The sequence below is a fragment of the Thermobia domestica genome, chromosome 1, assembly GCF_964235325.1.
Source record: "Thermobia domestica chromosome 1, izTheDome1.hap1.1, whole genome shotgun sequence".
NCBI lineage: Eukaryota > Metazoa > Arthropoda > Insecta > Zygentoma > Lepismatidae > Thermobia > Thermobia domestica.
The window spans coordinates 242,977,635-243,001,864 of record NC_137454.1 but is presented as its reverse complement, the minus strand read 5'-3'; the positions used below and the strand labels follow the sequence as shown (position 1 = coordinate 243,001,864).

Here is a 24,230-nt window from a genome sequence, read left to right as displayed (position 1 = left end):
GTAGTATTAAGTCCTATTGCTATTATTACAATTACAAATATCAATATCCAAAAGCGTCTGAAGTTCTTTTTAAACTTAGATATATTCATCTCAGGTAAGTAGACAGAAACAAATGGAAAAGGTATGAAATAGAGGCCTTGAAAGTAAAACGTAGGAAAATTCACAAGTGTTCAGAAGACACTGTCTACAATGTATTGAACAAAGTGAGTTGCAGTGGGTCGTGGTGAGTGGCGGATCGTAGTGGGTAATGGTGGGTGGTGGGTCGCAGTGAGTCACATGATGTTGACCCACGACTCAGTGACCCACTCAGAGAATTTGACCCACTTGACCCACTGACCCACTCCATTTCTGCACAGCTCACACTCTTCACTGACAGATGCACCTGACCAAGGTCGGAAGAGTTCATTCTGCGTGCGGTAAGAAACACACAAGCTAACCTAATTACATGCATTACCTATAGAAAACAGTCAATATTCTGTGTTAAAGACGATAGTATTGATGTCTTATCAGGTATAAAATTATTCCTAATTTTAAAAAAGTTGGCCCTAAACATACACGGGGTAGCCCTCTACGCTTGTAATCAATTAAGCTTTACAAAGTGTATTAGTATGTAACATACAATATAGCAAAACATAACCTACTAGTTAGAACAATATTAATTTTTACATTGCAGAAGAACGGTAAAACGTTTCCAACTTCGGGCTCTCCTCCTCCCTCCCCCTCCCAAAAGAAAAGAAAAGAAATTCTCGTTCCCGCCAGTTTAATATGTTCAGTTGTAGTTTGCAACATTTACTGAACGTGCTACTGAATATACTGTATACCCAAATAATGTCAAGTGACATCATATCTTGCGACAAATGAATATTCTGTGGAGAATGTTAACATGCCATTCAATGGAAAGGTGTCTAATTGCTGCCTGACTTCTTTCCGTAGTTAATTTCTCAGATTACGAGGTTGTCGAAACAACAATTTCTTAGCATTCATTTCTGAGTCAATTATTCTTATTAATCACAATATTTTTTAAAAAAGTAAACAATTTGGCCAAACTTTTAGAAATACACAAGCTAACCTAATTGCACGCATTATCTACAGAAAATAGTCAAACTTTACGCTAATACAGTGGAACCTGGATAATTCGAACTTCAAGGGACCAGTAGAAAAATTCGAATTATACAAAAATTCGAATTAGAAAAGTTTTTGTAAATGGGTGAAATAAACAATCATAGTTCAGGTTTTAACATAAAGACCATTATTGGAGCTAGTAATAAGTGTTTTAAGTACCATACACTCATTGTAAAACTAGAAAAAACATAGGTTAATACAATATGAAGTAAAATACTGTACTATAATACGTACGTACAGTACATACACTAGCACTGTATCATGCATGAACATTGAAAAAATCATAAAAACAGAAAAGAATATTACTGTATTAATAGACAAATAACTGTCATGAGACTCAAAAAATCAACATTTTTCAAAAAATGCTGAGATCTTTGCTTGTTTCCTAGAATTTCGTCTCTCGGTCATTACAAACGAATCTAACAAATTCAAGGAACGGAATAGTTCATCACTTACTTCATTTTTGCTTTCCAAAAACCGTCTGAGTTGCGTGATGTGCTTCGCTGCCTCGGCCTTCAAGCTGAGTAGCCTGCGGGCGGGGCGGAAAGCCTGCTACAGTACGTATCTTCATCCGTTTCTTGGAAAATCCGACCCGATGACTTGACCTCCTTTTAGATTCACACGGCAAAAACTTCGAATTATCCAGATTATAATTCGAATTAACCATGATTTTTTTAAAGCATTGTTTGTATATAAAATTCTAGGGACCAAGAGAAAAATTCGAAATAAAGAAGTTTTCGAATTACAGAAGTTCGAATTATCCAGGTTCCACTGTAAAACATATTCTGCGTTAAAAACGATAATATTGACATATAAACGTATAGGTTAGGTTATAAACATACAGGTTATTAACTTATTTCTAGTTTTAAAGAAGTTGGTCCTGTAATCAACCCAATTAAAACAAAAGTTTCTACTACAATCATACCAGCTCTTCTTCAGCCTTTTGATACTGTCGAGAGACATTGGTTGCTTTGTCCTTCAAATACTTTGCGCACTTACAAAACAGGTCATTAGCTAAAACACAAGATGCTAGATTACTTGGTTCATTTAATCTTGCAATAGTTATATCTGTAATAGAATAGAAGTTAATTTTAAGTGACAGATCACAAAGAAGATGTAAAAATTACTTTAGTACTTCAATACTTATTTTTTAAATAAAGTTACTGTAAATGAAGTTCTTCAATTGTGACCTGCATATCGAAAATATATAAGTAATAACCTATCAATTGTTATAGCAAGCCTCTGTCAGCGCATGCAAGTATTTAAGCTTTTCATCAAGTGATATAGTACCGTAATTTGATTAGCTAGCTGTTAACAGACGTCAGATACCGAATATCAGTCAGAAACCTATTGAGTTGATTTAATATATACGTATATAGCAGGGGCACCTGAAGAAAATTTTCTATGGGGGCCCATCTCCACAGTTGCTATATTACGTCTGGTATTTAATATACGTGGTTTGCTACATTACGTGTACATTTTCGTGAGCTAAGGAGGGGCCCGGGTCCAACCCTGACCCACCTTCGGGTGCCCATGGTACACTCATGTCCCAAATTATTGTCGCATGTCTATAAATATGTTGTTGTAGGAATATAATTTGATAACGATTTCGTCCGGTATTTTTTATAATGTCAGTATGTGTATAATCGACAAAGACATGTATGTGGCAAATTTCATGTCAAAAGAGCAGTAAATAAGAACAATAAAACGAAAATAAAACCTCCTTGTCCATTTAGTAACATTTTGTTTTACTCATTCTAATTTTCGTTCGTATTTATAATTCTTTTTCTATGAAATTTACCACAAACATACATTTCCCGATTATACTGATAGTATCAGTATTAAAAGTACCCTGCAAAATCATTATCAAATTATATTCTTACAAGAAGACAGTTATAGATATGTGACAACTGTACAATAGTGCTTAGTATATCAAACAAGTGCATTGGCGGCAAGTGAGTCAACTTTGACTAGCTTCTTTATTCTTAGAACATGAAAGAGTCGAACATATGAATTGCAGACTTCTCACAAAGAATATTCATGGTGATTGGAATGAAGCGATCGGTGTCAGATATAAAAGTAGGAGGGAGTGGAGAATAGAACATGTGTCTAATTATCGATATCTGAATAAAGAGTCACCGTGCTCGTGGGTTTTCTCGGGGTTCTCCCGTTTCCTCCCACTTTCTTCATTCCACCATTTCACTCATCTCTCATCATCACCGTCTCCTTTAGCCTAACCGGCATAATCGTGGGACATAAAACTTAAAGATTTCATTTCATTTCATTTCTGAATAAAGAGTTGAGAAAAAGACTCATAAAATATTACGTGTAGGGTATTGTACTGTATGGGGCAGAAACATGGACATTACACATAGGCGATGAAAAACTCCTGGGAGCTTTCGAGATGTGAGTGTGAAGAAGAATTGAGAAAATTAGCTGGGTTGAGCGTAAAACTAATATGAGGGGGAGAAATGAATCAGTTTAGATGTAATTGAAAAGAGAAAGAGAAACTGATTGGTTCATTGGCTGAGAAGAAACTGTATCATAAGGAATGTACTAGAGTGTACGGAGACAGGAAAAGGAGGGAGGAAGCGAAGGAGGTTACAGTTGATGGAAGTATCGAAACTGGAAAATCGTTAGTGAAGGCGAAGCTGAAGACCGTCGAGCATGGAAGCTTCTCAGTTGCAGCAAGTAACCTGTCAATAATGGCTGCATATCTATGATGGATGACGATGATACAAAAATTATAAAGATTTCTGTTAATCTTATTTACTTTTATCATAATTTATTAAAGTGCTAAGTAAACAAGACAGTTTTATAGCAATGGCTAGCGGCGGCCATGTTTGTTTCTAAAATTGTAGGTGCGTATGCTTAGATAATTAAAATTTTTTTAAAAAAATCTTGCTCCTGAGTGATTCTTAAATATTTAGAAAATGCTACCATGAAATTACGCTATCCCTCTAGTTGTATAAGTATTGACCTAAATTCGCATAAACTACTATTGCTTTAACATTGATTTACTATTTATTTTTAAATATAGTAGAAAACATTACTGTAAACATTAAGTTTGAAAGCCATTTTTATATTATCGGTAATACAGGGTGACCGGAATGGGACTGACAGTTTTTAAAAGTGTATAGTTTTGATATTGTCAGAGATACAAAAGAAAAAAAAAATGCATTTTAAAGAACTCAAAAGGTTTATTTGGCCTTGCTTACAAGTCATTCTAACTCAGTGTAACTCCACGTGAGCTCCTTTGTAAATCTTACAATATCTAGCCTGAACTCAATCTCTCTCCATGTAATCTGTAACATCTGAGATGTTACTGAAGTAATCGTATTCCTATACGGTTCTTCAGTTCATCAAGACCTTTTTACCAGAATACACAAGGTCTTTCACTCACATACCCCCTACAGGAAGAAGTCCAGAGGGTAACATCAGGAGATGATGGAGGCCACCTAATTGGCCCATCACGGCCTATCCAACGGCCAGGAAATTCAGTATCAAAGTCTTCCTCATTTGTAGGCTCCAATGCGGGCACCATCTAATTGGAATATCACTTGAGGTTGCAAATGTTGTCACTGGGAAACAACAAAGTGTTGAAGCATGTCTAAGAACACATTTCCTGTTATAAGAAGGGACCAATAACTGCATTATGTGTTAAAGCACACCAAACATTCAATTTGGGACTGTCTCTAGAATGTTCTAGGTACGCATGCGGATTCTCAGATCCCCATATCCTAACATTGTGTCTGTTAACACAGCCAGACAAGTGAAAAGTTGCCTCGTCAGAGAAAACAACGTTCAATAGGAAATTATGGTCATAATCAATCCTGTTCAGAATTTCGGTAGCAAATGCTGCTTTCTGTGGCTTATCGTTGGGCTTAATTTCTTGCAACAATTGCACCTTATACGCGCGCAAACGTAGTCGTTTGTGTACCACATCGTGCACTGTTGACTTTGGAATTGCCAATTGCCTGTTCGCTGCGCGAATTGACTTCCTCGGGCTACGTGAGAAACACTCTCTTATTGCTTCCACATTTTCTTCTGACAAACGCGATTTACTACCGCTATATTGTTTCACTACACTACCCGTTGATAAAAATTAATCTTTCCACGCCTGGATACTGTTGCGTGATGGAGGATCCTTGTGGTAAACACGTCGAAAGTTTCGGCGAACTTGAACACTTTTTGTCTCTGCAAACCACCACACGCATTGCGCCTTTTCGACTGCCGGCGCCATTTCTGTTTATGGGCGATACTAGCGCCATCACCGGTAGTTGTTCAAGTATGAAAATTTGCTGAACAAAACTTTTTGAGTTTTCCTTCAGTATGATTTTTTTCCTTCTGTATCTCTGACCATATTAAAACTATACACTTTTAAAAACCGCCAGTCCCATTCTGGATACCCTGTATTAGACAACAGGTAAGTAAGTATAATACATACTATAAATTCATGAAGCAAATTTTATTAATTATGTTCTCATTGTTTCATTTAGAGATTGAAAACAAGATCCTTACACTAGCTACATTCTCCATACAAATTTGCAATAAACAAGTCGAATTTTTTGGGGGGGAGGGAGGGAGCAGGATTAAAACTAAATCTCGAACGCACTGTAAACAACACCATTATAGAGTAATGAAATATGGCCTTCCATTCAGTGCTGTAACTTGTAGTGGGATCAGAGGAGTAACTTCTCCCATTTATACAGTCCACCGTTCGAGGGGTCAACTTCAAGATAGATGTTCTTACTCCACATGATAGGATACATGCACAAATGTGTAAGTAAAGTATGGAATAGGTTCACCACACTAAAGAAAAAAAAAATCTTAAATGGAACGAAAAGTGATCTGGACTAATTTCAGCAAAATGTCTATTATTAGGGCCTCCAGAAATTATGTACATTTCTTAAAGCTTTAAGTTGTATCAAATAGTGTTCCCGAAATTTAAATTGGGAAGTATGGAATGTGCCCACCATTTTCAAAAGAACTGAAAATAATTTAAGGTGCTGATGCTGCACCATTATCTGAGCAATATACTGAACAATATACTTCCTTAAGATGAAGTATAAATGTTATGTGGAGCACTGGAAAGAAATTCTATTCTCTGGACGTTATAATATATATATGCTTGATTGTACTTGATGTGTGGTATTGGAGTTGGTCAATGATTCCCAATCTAGATGCACACTGCCTGGAGAGAGGAATATGAAGAGTGACAAGACGAGGTGCAAGCTATTGACAGTAATAAACTATTGAGTTATTAATAAAGCACCATTTGTAATGAGCAATTGCAACTTAACTTCAGACGCTACATGTATGTCTTTCCTACTCCTATTCGAGATCTCAAAGTTATTGAAAACTAAAAATTATACAAATTAAAATTCTTTACATTTTTTAAATGAATGCTGAATGCTATTTCACTGCACAATACGGCCTTCAAAAACGCATAAAGCAAACCAAATTGTTATTATTATTATTATTATTATTATTATTATTATTATTATTATTATTATTATTATTATTATTATTATTATTATTATTATTATTAGGATTTGAGAATTCAATGCTGCATTTGTAGACGCAGACGGGACAAAATGGATGCATGATTTACAAGCGGGAAGCAGAGGAGCTTGAAGTGTGCAATGTTTAAAAGAAGTGACGTCATGTATCTCTGGAGTAGATATTTTTTTTACGTTAAGATGTTGTTAGCAAAGGATTGATAAATAAAATAATAAGGATTGATAAATACAAGTACATAGAAGTTCCCAGATTAGAGACAAGTGACACTGTCAATGTTGACAGATGGGATGACTTTAGGTTTAACATCTCTTTCAAGCACCGAAGGCTCCTAGATCTACAGCTTAAGGTGGGATCCGAATCATATAGACTCCCACCAGACTCGTAACCACATAGCTACAAGGAATCTTTTATGATGATGATAATGACTCAATACTAACATCAGTGGTAGAGAGTTCATCTCTGGTGCATGGGGTTCTTTTTGTCCAGCTCGCGCTATGTTTTGTGGTGGACAAACACCGTGAGGGTGGTTTTTATCGGGATTCTTCCGTTTCCTCTCACTCCATCATTTTCATCAGTTCTCATCATCACCGTCTCTTTTGGCCTACCCGGCATAATTGTGGAACGTAAAATTTAAAGATTTCAATAATCACATTCTCTATACTAACAACAGTGGTTCAATTGAGCTGTGTAACATTTTGTGTCAGATTTTTGTGAAACTGACTTTTCTTCAAAAACCTTTAATTGTAAATATTCTTTTAAATATTAGTATACTGTATACTGCAATCACTTCTTGCCTCGTACTATGTTAAAGAAAAGTCAGAAACAATGCAATAATTATAACAGTTGTTCCCAGTGTTACCAGAAACTTACCAATAACAGGAAGCAGATTAACAAATGTCCTTGGAAGATTTCTCTCAAGATAATCCAATGTATTGCGAAGACTTGTTTGATGATTTTCTGCTGAGTTCTTTTCATGGTCAAAGCACACCATTGAACACAAATTATTAGCACCAATCATAATTGTTATTACCTGCAAGAAAGACGCAGTTATTCTAGCAATATATATATATATATATATATATATATATATATATATATATATATATATATATATATATATATATATATATATATATATATATATATATATATATATATTATAAACATATCTACGCCATTCATGCCATTAATGATTGCTGCAATAAATTCAGCTAACGTATAAAACCTTGAGTTCCAGTGTGCAGTTGAGTAACGGTTTCCATTGCACGCACGTTAGTAATATCTTACTGAGTTTAATAGATGTCTATAATAGTTAAAAAGAATAGTACCATTAAGAAATGTGTTACAATGCTATGTATATATATACAAAGTAGGTCTATTATTGCATTTCGAAATATTAAGGGACTTCACTTCGCTCCGTATCACCTTTTTGAATTTAAGTGACTAACTTAAGGACAATAAAAGAATATCAACTATAAGCTTACCGCTACAAATCTTCCTTTACGTACGAACCATTAAAAGAAGGCTTTTCTCTCCCTGTCTTAGTGTTGTGGTGGAAGTAAGAAGTAGTAAATATTACTTCCACTGTACCAACTGTAATTACTAGAGGGCGAAAGTTTATGACCTAAAAATATAGATATATGCCCTATAAAATGCCCTAAAAACATGGAAAAAATTACCTAAAAATTGTGGAAAATGACCTAAAAATTGTGGAAAATGACCTAAAAATTGTGAAAATCACATTTAAATTTGTAACCGTAATTTTAAAAGAGTACTACAGGGTGTCGAATATACAATGCAACCCAGAGTTTGGGATAGTAGAACTTTTGAACCTGAAGCGATACATTTCTATGCTATTCATTTCTTTGGGGCTACTTAAAGCAAATAGTATACAAAAACAATCCTCCAAGTATACAAGACCTGGAAACAAACATTCGCAGTGCCATTAAGAACATTAACACTTCTACTCTTCGTAAAGCTGCTGCCAACGTGGTGAAACGTGTGAACCAGTGTTTGAATCAAAAGAGGGGGCACTTCCAGCATCTGCTGTAGAGCTGACAACTCATTACATGGTAGTAGCAGTGTTGCCTTGTGCATGTAAGTACAAGTTTTATCATTATAATTTCAAAGTTTCTTTTTCATTGTTTTCAGGAATTGCATAATGTAGACAAATTCTTAACACACCTTTTGATGCACTGAAACATCAGTAATGTTGCCAATTCAGAGTGTTAATTTATGAAAACTACGATTTTCCTAGTTCCCCCTTACAGAGGCCTCATCCAATTAGTTATCGGTGGAAATGAAAAATTCTTTTTTCTGCTCCATAGTTTTCAAGCTACTCCAACTAAACAAATTGAAAATTAACAACAGAACATCCATACGTATGAGTTATGAATCAATTTACATGTTTTGCAAAAATATTGATTTATACCTTCGGTTACATCTGGCAACACTGTGTGGTTTCTAGTATAGTTCAATCGTTGCTTCCTAGTTTAAAAATATATGCATGAACAAAGCTTCATTTTGGTATAACCATTAATTGTGTAACACTTTAGGTTCAAAAGTTCTACTATCCCAAACTCCGGGTTGCATTGTATATTGGACATCCGGGGAAAACATACCAAATGGTGGAATTGTGTCAGAGATACCAGAAAAAATAAGGTAGCTTCTTCAGTTGAAACATGAAAGTTTGATTTTAAATGAAACTAACAAAATAAAATATAAATTTTATTTAATGATTAAAACACAGCAAATTATTCAATGTAAAATGGTCTTATTTTCCGCGCATCTCGGTCCACTACGTATCGTGGTGTGTTTTCATGTCCTGCGCGTGATTGCATAGAGAAATAATAATAATAATAATAATAAAAACATAAAGATATAATGCTTCCAAATGAATTGGATAATAATTGTTTGTGAAATTAACAAATTGTATATGAAAACTCGAAAAGTGATAATCTGCGACTTCCTAAACACACTGCCTATTTTCACCAAGGTACAGACAGTCGAAAAAGTCTTCTTGTTCACCTCAACCATAGTTTGGTGGGCAACATGCTAATTTTAAAACTTTCTCTCCTTTAGGAGGGCTGTTTTATACTTTAAGAAACAAATTTAAACGTCAGAAATGATTTTTAAAATGTTATACATACAAATTAATCTTGAAAATAATTAATGAAAATGTAAACTTTAAGTTTTTCCATTTACCTTACATATGGTTGCAGTACATCACCCTTGCCATGGCAACGTAAGAACAAAGACTAATGTGTGAAGCTCAGATCCTATTTCTTTTGCTTGTAAATTGTCATCGTATGAGAAAGTGTGTTTATTTTGGTGCAAAGTCTCGAGCATATCACCAAAATTAAATGAAAAAATAATGAAAAGTTACCGAGACATGAAAAATGACGAAAAATTACCGAAACTTGAGAAATATGACAAAAACTTATCTAAAGTCGGAAGAAGTGACTTAAAATCTGAAAATTGGCAAAACATGCAAAAAAAAAAAAAAAAAAAAAAATCACTTTATCATTTTTTTGTTTCAAAACGAAATGTAATATTATGTGTATTTGATGGTCATTGTGTCCGAGATTCCAGAAAAAAGATGAAATTTTATGAACTTCCGCTCCTAGTGATCGCATACAAGGTCATCTCTGCCATACAGGCGAATTAGGCAGCTGCCTCTGAGCGGCAAATTTTAGGGACGGAGTGGAGAAGGATTTTTTGCTATTAAAACGTTATTTTATATGGTTTTGCAATAAAATATTAAAGTCCTATTGTTATTCGTTATGCTCTGTGTATGTGTTTTTTATTATTAAAACTTCATTTCAAATGTCACAGCAATAAAAAAAAAGTAATTGGCTTATTGATTAATTATGAATACCATAATAAGGTGATATTACACATAAGTTTTACTTCTTGCAAAAAAAAAAAAAAAAAAAAAATGGTAATGGTAAGATGGTGAGTCAAAAAATCGTGACACGTGGTTTTGTCTTTGAAACTAACACAGTTCAGAGAGTTGTGTAAAAACCAAAACAAGTGGTTGTTTGATGGTACCAGGTGGCGGCTATACGGTGGATGCATTCAAGCTTCCCAGCCAAGTTCTTTCAATTTATGACGGGCCGTAAAAATGTATGCGGTCTGGCGTTGTCAGCGTGGTATACGATACATTTTCTGTTGGCAAGTTCTGCCCTTTGGCAGCATCTCCTGATGCACGATGATCTTCGAATTGCACCAAGTACGCACAGCATAATATTCCTGAGCGTCAGTGTGAGCTTTGCAACAGACTGTGAAGCTTCTCCTCGCTTCGACTACGATCTTTTTGTAAATTGTTGTCATAGTTTATTCACTTTTCATCACCCGTGATCAACCGCAGCAGATATAGATAGAGTTTGCTACGTCTCAGTAGAGATTCGCAGATAGAAATTAGATCGAATAATTGCTTTTGAGTCAGATCATGTGGCACCCAGACGTCGAGGTTTCTTTTGTAGCCAGCCTTTTTAAATGGTTTAACACTCTTTTGTGATGGACGTCATTGCGACATCATGATTGTTTACATGCCAATCTTGCTCGACTTTTGCCAAAATATCATCCACTTTTTCTGTGAATGGTCACCTGCTGTGAGGAGCATCTTGTACATCGAAATTTCCAGAACGAAAGCGACCGAACCATCTTTAGGCTTTTGCTTCTTTTATAACGTATTTTGCTCATAAACAGCAGAAATTTCTTTAAGGAACTCCGGAGCATTTGGGCCTTCATCGAAATAAAATTATAAAATGCAGCACAGTTCTACAGAAAGTTCACTCATCTTGACAATACCTTACGTCTGATTATAAGAATTCCAACATAAGTGTACTTTCGCCAGAGTTATAAATCATACTATGAGCCAGTCAGGGTTTCCAGATCTTTTCGCCAGGTCCAGGTCTATAATAGCAGAGTTCCAATACTGTGCACAAAGCATCTTCCAAGCAGCTGTTTCTTGCTAAAAATCCCCTTGCCTGGAAACACGTCTTTCCTTCCTTAAGACATCTTTTAAAAAACAGGCGGTCTATTGTTCCGAAATATGCTCGAGCCGACATTTTCTGCGCGTTTTTATTGCTTTTGTGTTTGCAGTGCATTATGATTAGCCATCCATATTTACAGGGCGGCTATTTGAAGCATTCGCAAAGCGTTTTTATTGTTCATGCGTACGCTTGGAACACGCTGACCATATATTTAAATATGGATGGCAAATCACAATGCGCTGCAAACGCGAAAGCAATAAAAACGCAGAGAAAACATCAGCTCGAGCGTATTTGGTGCGTTTCGGAACGATAGACCACCTGCTGTTTAAAACATGTTTAAAGGAAGGAAAAAAGGAAAGGCTTGCTGCCAGGTAAGGGATTTTAGCAAGAAACAGCTGCTTGAAAGATGCTTTGTGTACAGTATTGGAACTCTGCTATTATGGACCTGGACCTGGCAAAAAAGACCTGGAAATCCTGACTGGCTCACAGTATGATTTATAACTCTGGCGGAAGTAAAATTACTGAGTAGCCACCTTGATCGCGTTCGCTGCGGGGAGTAACGCATCCGAAACGCTTTCTCAAATAGCCAAGCACTAAAATAGATGGTCAGCGTATTCCAAACGTACGCATGAGCAATAAAAACGCGTTGCGAACGCTTCGAATAGCCACCCACTTATTTCCGTCCCTTTCTGCTTTCAAGTCTACTTCCTGGCCACATTGGTCTAACAGTAATGTTGCTCACGAGTCGGGACGAGAAGTAATTTTTCTCCTCTGATCTCGTAAATTTTATAAAAGTCTCGTCTCTATTCTTGAAAAAATCTTTACCGTCTCGATTATCGAAATGTTTTTTTTTTTTTTTTGTCTCGCTTTTTACATTTAATATACAGAATTTAACCCTACTTTTTCTTAATTTCATGTAGCAAATTCAGAATCCTTCCACGTCACGAGAGGTCCACGAAGGGCGTGATATAACATCATTTATACCATATTTATTATTGGAGTATATTATGTAATGACTTGCATATCTTTAAAAGTTCATAAATGCTCTTCTTTATGTTCGTACAATCACTTCATCAAATTATAGTTTTTTTTTAAAAAAAATCTATGAATCATGCAACACTAAAACAATATTTGAGACTAAATCTTGAGTGAACAAGTGCTGCCTCCAAGACTTGTGAAATTTCTCGTCTCCTCTCATCTGGAATTTAAAAAAGTACTTCTGGTCTTGTGGGCAATTAGTTTCCGTGAAGTCGCTAGAATCAAGCAGTCTTGGTTCTTGCCGTGCTTAGATGGAAGGGCTGGAGGGGAATCTAAATTGCATCCGTTACAAGTACGGTGTTCACTCAGCGTTTTAAAGAGCAATTAGAGAGTATCCGTAATTGAAGGAAAGGTGCAGGTCCTACTAGTTGGTTGATTTGAAACTGCGTTCACCTCTGGTGCTAGGGGTCTCGGGTTCAAACCCTGCTCCCGCCAAGTGAACTTTGTGGTGGACAAACACCGTGTGCGTGGGTTTTCTCGGGGTTCTCCCGTTTCCTCCCACTTTCTTCATTCCACCATTTCATTCATCTCTCATCTTCACCGTCTCCTTTAGCCTAACCGGCATAACCGTGGGACGTAAAACTCAAAAATTTCATTTCATTTTCATTTTTTGATTTGAAACTTAACGTTCCTACTCTGCATCACGGCAGTATGGGACGTGCATGTACAGATTAATGTGGCATTCGAACCAGATGATGTAGGGGCCGCGGTGGCTCAGTGGTAGAGCGTTCACCTTTGGTGCATGGGGTTCCTGGTTCGATCTCAGCTCGCGCCAAGTGAACTTGTGGTAGACAAACACCGTGTACGTGGGATTCCTCAGGGTTCTCCCGTTTCCTTCCACTTTCTACATTCCATCATTTCATTCATTTGTCATCATCACCGTCTCCCTTCGCCTAGCCGGTATAACCGTGGGCCGTAAAACTCAAACATTTCATTTCATTTCATTTCGAACCAGTAGAACTCCCAACATTAATGAACCCGGGTCTCCTGCTCTGAAGAAGTATAGCCTCACTAACCAGGGCTCTAAAACAAAGATAAAGTAAAGCTTCGATTAAGAAAATAACAGTTACAACAGAATTCGCAATGTGCTAATCAATGATCGCTCTCCCCCACTCACATATCGGAGGTCGGCCGTTGCCTTTTTTCCTTTTTAATTTCTAGCTTTAATTCTCCCTATTTTCAAATGTAAACATCTGGCGCTGTAATAGTGTACAATTTGAAAGGGATAGAGTTCGTGTTAGAGGCACAAGGAAAGTAATTTTAAAAGAAAAGTATACATTCTAGAAGCAGGAAGGCTTACTCCCATTGTAAGACCAGTTCTTCTGAAAACCCTTTTCCTTCAAAGTAGATGCTGGCATTTTAATCCCTTTTCCGGGTCTACTTTTTCTTTGCTTCCTTTCCCTGTCTGGTAAATCAAGTTTCTTTTGAAGCGTTGTGGAAAAGGATCTACCGGAAAAGCGCTGTATGTTGCCCTGTACAGAACATTTTAATCAAACAGGAAGGAGATCTAAATATACTAATACATTATTAAATCTTGCATAACTTGTTTCATATTTTAACTGAATAGACAATATGAAGACCAATTTTTAGTGAGTAGGCTTTACATTCTATATTCTGAAAATAACTTACAATAAAATTTTATGCTACTATATATATATATATATATATATATATATATATATATATATATATATATATTGGAGTCGGATGTCTGGGTTGGCAACGGTTAGATGGAGACCGCAATGTCGGGCTGTTGGTAGTAGTAATGTGTTAGGATAAACATCATACTACGTGAGGATGAGTAGAATAGCAGTGTCAACTGATCAGACAGGTAATAGTGTAAAATGGGTAATAGCTCTGATTTCCAAAGAAGGCAAATTGTTAGCACTCGGTGATGTGGTAAGAGAATGACTTAAGCGGCAAGTTTATTGAGTGTGTCGCAAGGGACAATCACTAAGGCCATGACGGCCTGCGAAACTTACGGCAAAAACACATCGGCAAAGAGGAACAATGCAAACTAAATCACAGGTCCTTGAATATCAAAGCCGATTGTCACTAAAAGTCATCGTTCGACTGCGGTGAAAATGACAGAGGAACTCAAGGAATACCTTACACAATCACAGTCTGTCACGAGTTATATGACAGGCACACGGGGTTGAGTTACACCTGCGAAATCACTGACATGGAGCCATAACTCTTTAGCACGACGCTAATGATACTGCGAACGTACTGAACTGCTGATGAATGGAAACGTGTGATAAGGTTGGATAAATCATTCTTCACCTTATGTCCCGTTTATGCATGGCAGAGTCCAAAGAGGCGTATGATACGCAGTATCTTCGCCCAATCATAAAATATGGCTGCGCCTCTGGAATGCTGTGGGCTGCAATATCCTGGTTTTCAGCGGATTTTTTTTGCTGACTCTTATCGATCAAGTCATTGCCTATGATTATGCCTTATGCCGGAATGAGCCTACGTATCATTAGAGAGCACGGTGGCTCAGTGGTAGATCGTTTACCTCTCGTGCGTGAGGCCCCTGGTTAGATACCCGCCAAGTAAGTATGTGGTGGACAACATCGTGTTCGTGAGTTTTCTCGGGTACTCTGGTTTGCTTCCACATTATCAGACCACCAATTCTATCATCATTCACTTCAAAGTAGCATTTAATTTCGATTTATGACGGTAGTGTTTATAATAAGTGTGTAATAGCATGTTATATGTATTGGTGTATGACGGAGGACATGAAAGATAACTAATTCTAAATTAGTCTAAATCAGCTCTGGGAGGAAAGCCAAAATAACAAGATGAGCCTTAATAACGACAGTCTTTTCAGGAATCTGAAAACTTCTATTTGTAGAAAACATGTACATCACTTTTACTTTTTTTCTTTCCTTTGGCTAATTCAAATGTGTGTTTGATCTCTACCATGGATATTCAGATACTGGATAAAGGTTATTTAACGTTTGGAAATAACAGGCAAACGATTAAATTAAAACTTCTCGTCGCCTGGGCCGGGTTAGGGCAACTGCCTGAATCCAGGTCGGGGTAGTATGAGGGAACATATGTCTCTTCAGGATCATTTCAGAAATGATCTTCAAGTAATAACATTCGAGTATGAATCATCTTTTTAATAACTATTCAAGTTCCTTTACCATATTTCCATAATTATCCAGTAATCCTTTATCTCTAGTTCCTTCTTCCTTTCTTCTTTCCTCTTCCTCTTTTTCTCCTTTCTCTTGCCTTCTTCTCTTCTTTCTTACTCTTTCCCTCTTTCTAATAAAACTGAAGAGGGGTCGTGACAGGGAGTTGTCACTATAGACACGGTCATTACATTTCTTTGATGTTTCTCAGCGGAAGTCCAATATGAATTAGTTAATTCTAAAACATACATATGAAGCAAAAATTCCAAGATTCATTTATTTTTATTTCATATTTGGCTAAATTATTAAATTGAAGATTAACATATAACGACTATCCCATCTCCCATTCACGACAATCAATTTACTATTTCAATGAGCCAATCCATTCTAACTGATCAAGCATGTGCTGCTCGACCATCTCCAAAACAATCTAGTTTTTTCATGAATGTTTATCCTATATTAGGGTACTTCAAAAATACAATCATTGGATGTTTAAAACATATCGTAGCTACGCAGCGGCTGCCGCCATTTTTCGATTTCTCGATTTTAGGCGTTTACTAAAACTCAAAATCAACTCAATTCAAAAGCTTCCGACTTTATTTTGACATGATTAGTTGATCGCTCTCTCTAGCACAAAATACTAATCGAATTTTCCAAGAAATCTGATTCAAGAAGACGACTACACTATACTTTATGAAGTTTTTCAAAGTTTATTTTGCATGCATTTTTATTTACGTAGTTTATATGATGTTAGTTTTTACAAATTTTAGTTTAGCCATTAGTATGTCATAAAGGTGTAAAAATTACCTTTGCGAAGTGTATTGTAAGTTCGAGCACTTCATTGAAACACTCATGTTTCATTAAACATGTTTTCGGAAATATTTGGAGGCTGGAAAAAAAAAATAGAGGGACCTGAAATTCCTTATTCTTTACAAATAAATTTCTGGGTTTATAACACCATATTTTGTTAAACTCTTGTTTAGGAAGAAACTTAGAACTATAAATCTCTATTCTACTCTTCTGGTTAAAATGTTTCTAAATTGCCCATCTTACGACCTGTATCATTAATTTATATTACTCTATTTACGCACATTTATTACCTTCCAATCATGGTAAAAATCAATTTTTGGATTATTTCGTATTCGTTGAACGAGTGTTTTGGACATCCTTATGGCATCTCTATCAATCCTGGCAGATTTTGCAAGGTTTAACTGTTGTGCATCAGACATGAAGAAAGTAGTACTCCTTGAATAACCTTTTAAGCGAGGATTGAATACTTTCAAAATATTTGGCAACGTTAGATATTCTCTCCACGTTTTAGCACCTCCTGAAATACAAATAAGTACATTCGTTCAGTTAATGTAATAGATAACAGATGATTAGTAAAGTAACGAAATATGTTTTCTATATGAAACGTGTTATTTTTGAAACATACCATAAGAACGTAGGTAATACAAGTAGACTTAATACATTTCTAACTTAAATTTTTCAATCTTTGGGAACGAATGGAAAATTGTGTATGCTTTGTGTGCTTTAAAAATTTCAAAATTAGGTGTTTTGGTCTTCGTTTTCGTTTTAGGTCCAACTGGTGCTATAGAAGCAGGCAAACTGAGGCAATTCCCATCGTGTTGATTACAGAGATCTTCACCTGGGGAGAATTTGTGGTTGTTGGGAAGGAACTTTTCTTGAAGAAATGTCATATTTGAAATCAGTGGCGTATATAGCGTTAACTGCTTCTAGGCAGTCTTGGACTGGGAGGTATAGGGCTCCGGCAGGAGCCTCATTTGGAGGGCCCCCATCTTCCCTTTCCTACGCACCTTCTAATGGATGCCGGCTTCTTCTCATTATTATTATTATTATTATTATTATTATTATTATTATTATTATTATTATTATTATTATTATTATTATTATTATTAATTTACGCGTGGTAATAGAGCCATAGAGTCTGTTCTGTTCCTTTATGGTGTTGCAATAACTTGTCAAACAACTAATCAGTGCTGGATCTATAAGCCGCAAGACCCCGTGGATCTATAAACCGTAACCGGAGGGGCCCAAGGGCTTTCAAACTTCCCCCTGCAGCTTGCCTGTAAATACTGATTTTTAAAATACTTCAAAAAGAATGATATTCACAAACTAAACAAATTGACCTTGAGAAAGCTTTACGCACTTTTGAAGAGAGCCGAGAGGAACTGAAGAAATTAGAGAAGAATACCATCAAATAACACGAGGCCACAGCTGCGAAATCGAAAGTCAACCCTGTGTTCGTAGGAAAAAGGCAACCCAAAGTGAAAAACACTTCGATGAACTGGTAGATAATCGGTTTTCGGACACAGAAGCTTGCTTCAGGGCAGGGTTAATGTTTACAACAGACATCTAGATATCGCGTACAATGAAATAGAAAACCGTTTTACATCGTTACAGACATTTCTTGACGAATTTTCAATCATATTCCCGAAAGTACTTGTGAGCCCTTCAGATGAAGAAATTTTAGTTAAGAGTGAAAAACCAAAAATTACCATCGCTACCATTGGAATTAATTTCCCTTCGCACTAGACTTAAAAATAATATTTCAAAGATCAACACTGTTCTTGAATTGGCGGTATTACTATACGTCTAGTTTAATACTACTGTCCCAAGTTATCCTGAAGTTTTGACTACTTTTGCTTTATTCCTGACTATACCCATGACTGTGGCTTCCGCTGAAAGGTCACTCTCAGTCTTAAAAAGGATGAAAAGCTATTTAAGGTGTTCAATGACACAGAAGAGAATGAACAACTTAGAAATGTTGGCAATCAACCATGAGAGGACTTCGACCATTGAAAAGAGAGATCTTATAAGGGAGTTTGCGGAGATGAAGTCGAGGAGGAAGCATTTCTTGTAATACGGAAGTACAGAGTCGGATTTAGATTTAGTGGGGCCCTAAGCTGTTGAAAGTAATGGGGTTCTTTACATGTCCAGGTGAACGTACACCCTATATACAGAAATGGATAAACTAATGATATTTTAGGAAGCAGGCTAGCAGAAGGGGCACCATTACTTACATCATAGTAGCCTACACAACAGGAAGCACTGTTGCTACGTCCTACAGTTTTATTTTAAGTTTTATTTTATTGATTGATTTTCTTATACTTTGGAAATGGATATCCAGTTTTCTTCAGATTTTCGGGGTCCACAAAACAGTGGGGCCCTAAGCCATAGCTTGTTTAGCTTATACGTAAATCCGGCACTGCGTAAGTATTTGAAACTGTTCCATAGGGAATATAGCACTAGGAATATTTCATTAAAATGTAGTATTTAAGAAAGTATTGACTATAGAGAGACCCTTTCCATTTTTCTTGCGGGGAGGGAGAAATTTCTAGATCCAGTACTGCGACTAACGGAGGCTCCAGCAGGACTTCATAAAAGTCAGTCTCATTTCGGTATTCATGAGGCTCCAATACACATTTAGACAATATGATGCTGGGGCCCCATTCTTCTTATTGTTGAAACGAAGGGCTCCAAAACAGTATTATATTATATACTGTTACTTTCGGATCCCAAGACTATATTCAATGCTTGGTGCCACCGAACTCATGGGAACGGAACAAAATACGAGCAACTACCTACTCCAACAGCAGACATATTTCATCTTTCTATGTTATTCAATATATATATATCAGTAGCGGCTCGTAGTCTTTACAAGCACCGGTTGCAATGTTGCAATATCAAAGGTATGTAGTTACGCGCAAATGTTCCCCTCCCCCAGCATTCTTGAGTCTTATCCAAGAAATATTCAGGAAATATGAAGAGGAAAGTCTTTTGAGCTCTATTTGTATATTATTGATTAAATTATTTCTCTAATATTAATTTAATATATAAGCTATTTCCTTTTTTTTTCAAACAACCACTATCAATGTACGTTTATACACTATTTATATACAAAACCTCTACACTCATGTTATTGAACACGAGATAAATCGAATATATAGTATGTGCTGTAAGCCATGAATGATGGCGTTAATCCGAAAAAAAAGCAAGAAAATTGCATGCACGCAGTTAAACAAAATTATTTAATTATATAAACTATGCATTATTTTAGAATGGAAGATCTTTCTTCGATCTCTCGGGCTTCAAATTTTTCTATGGCTTTATTGAAATCTGAAATGCTGCTCGCCTAGTTTCTCTGAATAGAAAGCATTGCTACAGCAAATATTTTCCGCTTTATTTTCTTTAGGGTCCAGAAACACCTCTCTCCTCCGACAATATGCATTTTGTTAGCATTTCTTTGTATAAATATACGAAACAAAAAGTCCATTTTCAGGAACCACGTATTTTTTTGTCTGTAAAGAAGCATGAAGTCTAAGATGTTTTCCTTTGAAAATGAAAAAAAAATAGTTTAACATTCCAGCAAATTACGCTAAAGAAGACAGATGAGTATTGGAATTGAATGATTTGATTTTAATTTATGCTCTCCGCCGGAAATCGAACACGGAATCATGTGCACGAAAGACACAGAGCTAGGAATTAGACCAGTAGTAAGACATTTTCTTCTTGGAGACTCGATTGACCCCCCCCCCAGAACAGGATTTTTAAAAAAATGAATCTTATCCCAAGAATTTTCACCTTTGTATCATAAATGTTAAATGAAATCTATTGACTTCGAACGACCGCCCCCCAAACTTCTGGCCTGGATCCGTCCCTGCTACCACCAGACTTATATTTGTTCTTTGCGAGTTTATGTTTTGGGAATAACTTCTTTCTTCCACGCGTCTGTATCTTCCTCACCCTATCAATTGAGTCAAGCGCTGCTAGGCGGAGGAATTCGTAACTATTACAGAAGCTGACCAGTTGCGGAAGAAAATGCAACCGCAAGGGACCAATACGCGAAGATAGGATCGTTGCAAGAATAAATCCACTTCCCCATGTTAAGAGATAGGAGCTCGCTGCCATATGCTCAATGTTACTGCTTCCAGTGGCAACGTTCGCTGCCACTGGAAAGGTAAATCTCTCTCTTTCCGTTTTTTAATTGACTTTTTTCAGAAATGCATCAATACTGTTTTGCGCTCAAGAGCAAAGGTTTATTTTTTACTGACACACTACTTTAACACTTAAAAATATTTTTAGTATTAAAAAAAATATCCGGTTGCACAACCATGCAACTTATAGTACCAACCGCCACTGATATATATATATATATATATATATATATATATATATATATATATATATATATATATAGAGAGAGAGAGAGAGAGAGAGAGAGAGAGAGAGAGAAAGAGAGAGAGAGGGCCCCGACAGGAATCCCTGCCCTCCTGCCCTGGCGAGTCCGAGCACGCGCCTAGAGCAAGTGGAAAATTGTGCTCATTCCTTCCTACTCTATTTCCACCCTTACATTCATGTTATTTCAATGCTATTTTTTCTTATTTACTTCTTTATTAAGCATGGTTGTGACTTAAATGTGGAAAAAAATAATAAAACTTCATTATTCAAAATATTTTATTCATTTTACTGCGTTCTGTTTACAACATGAACAACTTTAAAACTTACTTCTGAGTATTTTTTAAATACCTAAATTATAATGCTGCATTTCTTGCCGTAACTGCTGCAAACTTGTCTATAATATCCTCAAAAGTTCGTGTTTTCTACTATTTCCCTCTCAACACTTTTTAGTGCAAAACCATGCAGACTTACAAGTAAAGGTTATCTCCCAAGAATCGGGGATCTGGAAACTGCGCATATATAGAGGAGGGCCACGGAGGAATACTGGTGAAATATGCCGGGCCGACAGCAAAGGATAAATCCAATATGGCCGCCCGAAAGTCATGCCAATCGACTTTTGCAGGCAACCTCTCATCCACTTCCCATGGGCAGATTGACTTAATGTTTTGCAGATTGATATATGTATTAGCACTAGAGATGCAAAAAAGCCGGCTTTTTTGAATCGATGTTTTCTTTTTTACATAAAAAGCCGGCTTTTTAGGGAAAAAACGAGAATTTTGGAAATTTTGGCTTTTTTCATTTTCATGATTTTTCTAACTAAATAGCTTTCCTATAGTATATTCTATAGTAGATAAGAATTCCATGACCTAAATGCCATATTTCGCTCTGAAATTCACCATCAAAATGAATGGAGCATATGTTTTACGAATTAAAGCTAACATGAAGAATGTCGTATTTGAGGGAAATTTTAGAGGCTATTTAACTTTATTTTAACTTTTGAGTTATCGACATTTTTTTCTTCTCTAGATCATTTTAGTTTGTCATCCGTGTTTCATTTCCTAGAGCTTAGTACTCTAGCTTTCAGCGCAAAAGTTGAACTTATGTTTTTCTATATATCCGTCAAAGCGTACGTTTTTCAATATATCCGTCAAACCGTACTTCCACATTTCTGTTATACTGTACCTGTGGAACGATTTAGCAACAATTTTCCGGATACAAGGTTGAATACTAATTTATAGGCTATAAATATTCAGTAGTGGATTTAGAAAAGTACTTTGGGAGGGTTTTTTCTGATTGTTTCGTTTTCTAAAATGTCCTAATTTTATTTGTGAGGAGCTTGAAGTTTATGAGTACAGGCATAATTAATATTTCGTTTCGTATATATTTAGCGATAATCTTCCGAATACAACCTTGAAGATCATTTTATACTGAGAATCAGTGGCGGATTTAGAAAAGTATTTTGAGAGGGGATTTTCTTACTAATGTTTAGTTTTTCTAAACATTCGTAATTTTTATTTGACGGGAGCTTAAAGTTTATGAGTAAAGGCATAACTAATAGATATTTCGTTTGTTTTAGACATTCCGTAATTTGGGGGAACAAGCTTCAGTCCGAAAGACCGCCCCCTAACCTTCGCAAAACCGCCACTGCTGGTAATTAGTTATAGTAACAATTTAAAAGCAATAAGCAAGGAAATCGGCCAACTCACAGTACACGCACTATTTCTACTTCACAGATAGAATGAAGAAAAGCTTTGTCAGAATGGTCGAATGGTGGGTTGAATCCCGGACTTCCCGATAGAAGCGCAAAAGCTCCACTCAGTCACGTTTGTTGTGCAGTTGTATTTATCTTAAATGTATTCCGTAGTCCTTTTTTTGTGGTGGTGGTGGTGGGGGGAGGAAGGAGAGTTCCGTAATGAATTGAAGGGTGTGAGCCAAGAACATGGTAACCAACAAATTTTCAATTGCTGAGTTTTGCAGCACCAGATAGACAGCAACGCATACCGCTTCGTTTAATCCTTCATGTATAGTCTTATGTGAAAAATCAGCTTTCCAACTTTCAAAATGGATTGTGCAGCAGAAAATCTCTAATTTCTTAAAATAGTAAAATTGTGGGTTACCATGTTCTTGCCTCACACCTTTCATATGTTGAATTCCTCGTGTTAAAAATTCAGAGAACTTGACTGAGTAAACCGTGATGGTAGTTATATAAAACTGTAGAATTTCAAGAATATACAGAACCAAAAGCTCTAGATATGCAGCCTTTAAGTGTATCATATAAATCTAAGTATTTCTCTTATGTTTTATTTTAATTTTATTTTGTTCCAAAAAGAGGGTATGGAATATTTTGAAGTAAAAATACTTCATAGAATTTTGCTAGTTATTTGTGTATTTTTAAAAGAAGTATTTACTTTTAGGTTTAGCTGGTTTACATCAGCTGTTTTTTATTTAAAAAAAAAATAAACAACTGGTTTAAACTAAAAAAAAAAAATAAATAAAAAGAACGATAAATGCGAATCGTCTGAGCTTCATAGTGACGTTTACACACATCAAACCATCCGCATTAGTTTTATTTCCTTTCCACCTTTTAATCAAGGTGTCCCGTGTTCAATTCTCAGTCGAACCACTACCCTTCTTTCATGCGTAAACAAAGTAGCGGTTCGGATGTAACTTTAAGCGAAAGTCTTCTCCTTGATAACCTAGGCATTACATAAGTATGTTAAGCCTGAACATACGAAACGAAACCAAACTGTATATTTCTGCATGCCTGAATGACTATTGTTTTATAAAGAAGACAAGGTTGCTTAAAATATTGATAGAAATTGGCAAAATTTATCGATTTCCTAAGTAGCTTCCAACATTAGCTTGGATTGGACTTTCAATGATATCTACATACTAAATTTGTAATTTAATGCCTCAGTTTTAGCGTACTGATTATGATACGTTGAGCTTTAAATTTTACATGCAAAGCAATAATAGGATTTTTCCGTTATTGTTTTACATTTAGAGTAATGACGGGATTTTCCCGATGGCTAGGGCAGGAGTTGCCCAATTTAAGAAATTTACTGGCCGGACTTCTTTAAGCTTATGTGACCTCTTCCAGCATAACTCCATTATTGCATAATAACACCAAGGCGAAACAAACTTACTGCTGTCAATATATAATATAAATACATAAAGCAAAATACCTAAATCCAATAAACCTGGTTTA

The 24,230-nt window shown here is 36.1% G+C and overlaps 2 protein-coding genes across 2 annotated transcripts in view; both read right to left on the bottom strand.

Annotated features, from left to right (window-relative positions):
* The window catches only part of LOC145667338 (phospholipase B1, membrane-associated-like), a 34,256-nt gene extending 26,579 nt beyond the window's left edge, over positions 1-7,677 (bottom strand). Inside the window, exons 1-2 of the mRNA XM_081734908.1 lie at positions 7,516-7,677; positions 2,048-2,190 (exon numbers count right to left, since the gene is read on the bottom strand). Of these exons, the coding sequence (XP_081591034.1) occupies positions 2,048-2,190; positions 7,516-7,663 (291 nt within the window). The 5' untranslated portion in view covers positions 7,664-7,677. The remainder of the gene's footprint in view (positions 1-2,047; positions 2,191-7,515) is intronic.
* Positions 7,678-13,691: 6,014 nt separating this feature from the next.
* The window catches only part of LOC145679261 (phospholipase B1, membrane-associated-like), a 45,657-nt gene continuing 35,118 nt past the window's right edge, over positions 13,692-24,230 (bottom strand). The window contains exons 3-4 of the mRNA XM_081749851.1: positions 16,921-17,147; positions 13,692-13,703 (exon numbers count right to left, since the gene is read on the bottom strand). Coding sequence (XP_081605977.1) covers positions 13,692-13,703; positions 16,921-17,147 — 239 coding nt within the window. The remainder of the gene's footprint in view (positions 13,704-16,920; positions 17,148-24,230) is intronic.